At 42.6% G+C, this 5,141-nt stretch overlaps 1 protein-coding gene across 1 annotated transcript; it reads left to right on the top strand.

Moving 5' to 3' along the window:
* The first annotated feature begins 3,874 nt into the window (after positions 1-3,874).
* LOC109140932 (olfactory receptor 52N1) lies at positions 3,875-4,833 on the top strand. Its single transcript, XM_019269444.2, is given in 8 exon segments — positions 3,875-4,067; positions 4,070-4,102; positions 4,105-4,224; positions 4,227-4,326; positions 4,328-4,500; positions 4,503-4,603; positions 4,605-4,739; positions 4,741-4,833. Coding segments are annotated over 8 exon segments (948 nt in total).
* The last annotated feature ends 308 nt before the right edge of the window (positions 4,834-5,141 follow it).

Genomic DNA, 5,141 nt, shown 5'->3' with positions numbered 1-5,141 from the left:
TGAAACAACATGGAGGATGAAGTCGAGACACGAGTCAATAACAGCATCACGTCTCGTCGCAGTTCCACTTATTATATAGAAGCAGATGTTTTATTTAGCAAACACAAAAGTGCTGCACAACGAGAGAAACACATAAATAACACAAAAGTAGACAATGGAAAGATAAAAAACAATAAAAAATAAAAAGCAACTGCCCGCACAAGATAAAAAATAAAAAATATGCACGTATACACATAAAATCAACACTCTACATGGTGTCAAAGCCAAAGAGGAGAGTTTTTTATTGATGTTTATACAAACAGACATAGTGTACACAATAAAGAAACTTATAATACAAATATAAACATCACCCCCCCCCTCGCTCCAACCAGCCCATCCCTGCAACAATATCACTGTATCATGTGACAATTCATATTGAGGAGCTTGTAAGCTGTACATATCAAAAGTACATATACGAATGATATAAACAAATTAAAATAAAAGAAATAAATACATAACAAAAAAAAAAATTAGATAGTCCAATACAGAAGCAGTCCTAGGGGGTCGCAGATATACACAATACAGGACAGCATATTAAACAACCAATATGCGACATCCAGTTCTCTATATAACTAAGAAAGAATGTTTTAAAACGTCCGTAGAGTAACAAATCTTCCTAATACCAAGAGGTGTAGAAGGTCATTGATCCACATTATAAGAAAAGAGGTTTAAAATGAGTCAGGAGCTTCTCTCTCCTTTTCTCTTCTTAGCTTCCTCGTCAGCGTCCTCTTCTCACGCTCTCCCCTCTGCCATCAGTCCATAGAAGCTGCTGACCTGTGTTACCTCTCTTCTCTTCCGGGGTAGCCATAACGCCTGTTGGCACAAACACTCAGTCGTCAGCTTGGCGGTGAGCTCAGAGCGACGGGTAACCCGGGTAAACTGAGCTAACACACAACAGAGCTAAACATGACTAACGCACTATCAGTACGAGCTAACGACTAGCTAACAGCAGCTAACAGACGGAGCTAACAGCGCTAACAGCAGCTAACAGACTGAGCTAACAGCAGTCTAACAGACTGAGCAGCTAAGATGAGTTAACAAACTGACGCTAACAGAGCTAACAGCAGCTAACAGACTGACGTAAAACAGGAGCTAACAGCAGCTAACAGAACTAGAGCTAAACATAGGCTACAGCACGTCAAATGAGCTAACAGCAAGCAACAGACGACTACAACAAGACTGAGCTAAACCGCACAACAACTGAGCTAAAGATGAGCTAAAAACAGCATCTACACGACTGAGCTAACATGATCTAACAGCAGCTAACCTACGACGGAGCTACTAACAGCAGCTAACACAGCTAAGATGAGTTAACAACGAGCTAACATGAGCTAACAGCAGCTAACAAACTGAGCTAACATGAGCTAACAGCAGCTAACAACGAGCTAACATGAGACAGCAGCTAAACAGACTGAGCTAAAGCAGCTAACAGACTGAGCTAAGAGAGTTAACAAACTGAGCTAACAGGAGCTAACAGCAGCTAACAAACTGAGCTAACATGAGCTAACAGCAGCTAACAGACTGAGCAACAGACTGAGCTAACAGCAGCAACAGACTGAGCTAACAATGCACAGCAGCTACAGCTGTCACCAGTTTACTTCATGTCCATCATAAACTCTGTAAATCACAGGCCCGGATCATCACGTCATCATTACAACACATTTATGATGTCATCATAAATACACAGACGGAGCTAACAGACTGAGCTAACAGCAGCTAACAGACTGAGCTAACAGCGCTAACAGCAGCTAACAGACTCGAGCTAACAGAGCTAACAGACTGAGCTAAGATGAGTTAACAACGAGCTAACATGAGCTAACAGCAGCTAACAGACGAGCTACATGACTAACAACAGCTAACAGAACTAGATAACATGAGCTAACAGCACTAGCAAACTGAGCTAACAGCAGCTAACAGACTGAGCAAAACACGAGCTCACAACGCAGCTAACAAACTGAGCTAAACATAAGCTAACAGCAGCTAACAGACTGAGCTAACATGAGCTAACAGCAGCTAACAACGAGCTAACAGCAGCTAAACAAAGACTGAGCTAAGATGAGTTAACAAACTGAGCTAACATGAGCTAACAGCACTAACAACGAATGAGCTAACGAGCAATCAAACTGAGCTAACATGAGCTAACAGCAGCTACGAAGCCAGAGCTAACAACAGCAGCTAAACAGACTGGCTAAGATGAGTTAACAAACTGAGCTAACATGAGCTAACAGCAACTAACAAAACTGAGCTAACATACTAACAGCACTGAGCTAACAGACTGAGCTAAACAGCAGCTAACAGACTGAGCTAACAGGAGCTAACAGCAGCTAACAGACTGAGCTAACAGCATGAGCTAACAGCAGCTAACAGACTGAGCTAACATGAGCTAACAGCGTCTACAGCTGTCAGCAGTTTACTTCACTGTCCATCATAAACTCTGTAAATCACAGGGCCCCGACATCACGTCATCATTACAAAACACATTTATGATGTCATCATTAAAAAACGTTTTTGTTTTACTTTATTAATATTTTTACTTTGTTACTCATTTACAAACAGCTCAGCTCAGGTCATGGCTGATAAAATACAAATCAAACATAAATATAAATCCTTTAAGACACTTTAAGACAGATCTTTGTTTCCTTTAATAATAATGATATTAATAAACTCTCATGAGGCCTTATCACCTGAAACTAGCACTTATCACGAGCACATGAAACATGAACATGAAGTTGTTGTGTGTCCGTAGATTAAAGTAAAGTCCCGACCGTGTCGTCGTTCATTTTGTTCCATGTGTAAATAAACTGGCTGTTACAGTTATGGAGAGGTATGCATGCTGCAGGTAAAAGTGTTAAACCTGGCAGGTCTCTCAGCTTCATCAGGAACCGACGGGGGAACAGTGAGGGCCTGTATGTTCATATGTCATGTATTATTTTCAGTAGTGGTGAACTAAATGTTAGCTCAGTTCATTGACTGAATAAGGATGTATTAATGCTGGATTATTCTTATGAAGAATTGGAAAACGTGTTTTTCTTTGGAAACAAGAGGATCAGCTGTACTCGCCTGTTTGAATAAGGAGGACTGGATTCAAGTATAAAGTTTAAGTTGAATTTAATTTTTGTACAAGAAGGAGCGTTTAACAGTGCAACACACAGAGGGTTACAGAGTATTAGTAATGAGCTTTATGTTTTCTTGTCCAAAATGACACTTCCCTTAACCTGTCTCTCTGTCCTTGAACATTTTTAATTACCTTTCCCTGGCAGATAAGGGAAGTACACGAGATATGGTAAAGCAAAAATACACACACACACACACAACACACACACACACACCAATAAGGTTAAAACATCTGCAGCCCAGTACAATCCTAATTTTTATAACATCGCCTGCATGTATCTGATATTACAGATGTTATACTGCTGAATGAGCTTTGAATATGGAAAAACTAAATACAGAAAAGGAGAAAAGAGAAAAGAAAAGAGATACTTGCAAACTGATAAATTCTACTGAGCGAACACACACACACACACACACACACACACACACACACACACACACTCAGAAGAGTTGATGTCATCATTGAAAATATGACACGTGTGACACATTCAGGGATTTGTTTGGTCTCGTCCTCACTAACAATCACGAGCATCGCTTGTTTAGGAGGGAGGAGAAAAAAAAGAAGCTGATGTTAAAAAGGCCAGAGAGGCTGAAGGAGGAGGAGGAGGAGGAGGAGGGGAGCACAGGTAACTGTGGACAGGTGTGTGTGTGACAGTTTGACGATCACTTCATGTGTGTGGTTTATGGAGACAGTCTCATAAATCTGTCTCCAGCACGACACATGGACAACACGACCACGCTGACGTTCACCATGACGGCCTACGCCGCCTTGGAGCAGCACAAACACGCGGTGTTCACCGTGTTCCTGCTGCTGTATCTCAGCAGCATCACGCTGAACTCTCTGCTCATCAGCATCATCCACCAGAACAAAGAGCTGCACCAGCCCATGAACGTGTTCACGTGTGTGTTATCCATCACGAGATCTACGGCAGCACGGCGCTGTTCCCGGCCACCTGGCCATCCTGCTGTCTGACACCTATGAGGTCCCGGTGCAGTGGTGCATGGCTCAGGTGTACTTCCTCCACACGTTTGCCTGTGCTGAGTTTTGTATTTTAGCTGTGGGATATGACAGATAGTTGCCATATGTTACCCGCTGCATTACCACAGCATCATGTCCAGCTCAAAGATACAGAAGCTCATTGCATTAGCAGCTCTGTACCCGATCATTCTGTTTGGAGGTATTACTCGCTGACCTGCAGCTGAGCATGTGTGGCAGAGTCATCCCGAAGCTGTACTGTGTGAACATGGAGCTGGTGAAGAACGCCTGCTCGGTCGCGTCCTACATCAGCATCGCGGGACTCTTTCTGGTTCTGATCTTTATCGGGCCTCAGCTGCTCATGATCATCTTCTCTATGCACAGATTTCCAGAGTTTGTTCCAAGTTATCGAGAGAGTCCAAGCGTAACACTCTGAAAACATGTTTCCCACATTTATTATCTCTGCTCAACTACAACCATCGGCTCCTTGTTTGAAATCTTCCAAAGTCGCTTCGACATGAGTCACGTGGCTGCAGAGGCTCGGATCTTCTTGTCTTTATACTTTTCATTCATTATGCCGTCGCTCACTAACCCGTCCGTGTACGGGCTCCGGCACTCATCTAATCAGAGTTCATGTCCTGAAACTGTTCATCAAACACAAGATCCTGCCCACGAAGTCAGCGAGGGCAGTGATCGCAGCGTAACCAACGCTCTCTTTTGTCCTCTGATCACAGAGGAATGTTTAAACTGTGAATGTGCTGAAACATAATCTCTGTTCATTGTAATGCTCTTAAGGTGAAGTGCTTACTCCCTGGCTCTCCTGTTTTCTTCCCTGCCTTTGAGTCTTCAGATTTCTAGAGTCTATTTTATATGTGATTACATTTTTATGACAGACGTGAAAAATATCTGATCCTTTCTGTGCAGGGACACTCGGTGACCTGACTTAGTTCTGTGTGTCGCAGATATCTGAATGTTTCTGTTTGTTCAGTTACAGACATGCTGGGTCTCTCTG

This window comes from Larimichthys crocea, chromosome XXII (assembly GCF_000972845.2).
Source record: "Larimichthys crocea isolate SSNF chromosome XXII, L_crocea_2.0, whole genome shotgun sequence".
In the NCBI taxonomy this organism is placed as follows: Eukaryota; Metazoa; Chordata; class Actinopteri; family Sciaenidae; genus Larimichthys; species Larimichthys crocea.
Note: the sequence above shows the minus strand (reverse complement) of the source record. Positions and strands in the feature narration are given on the sequence as shown.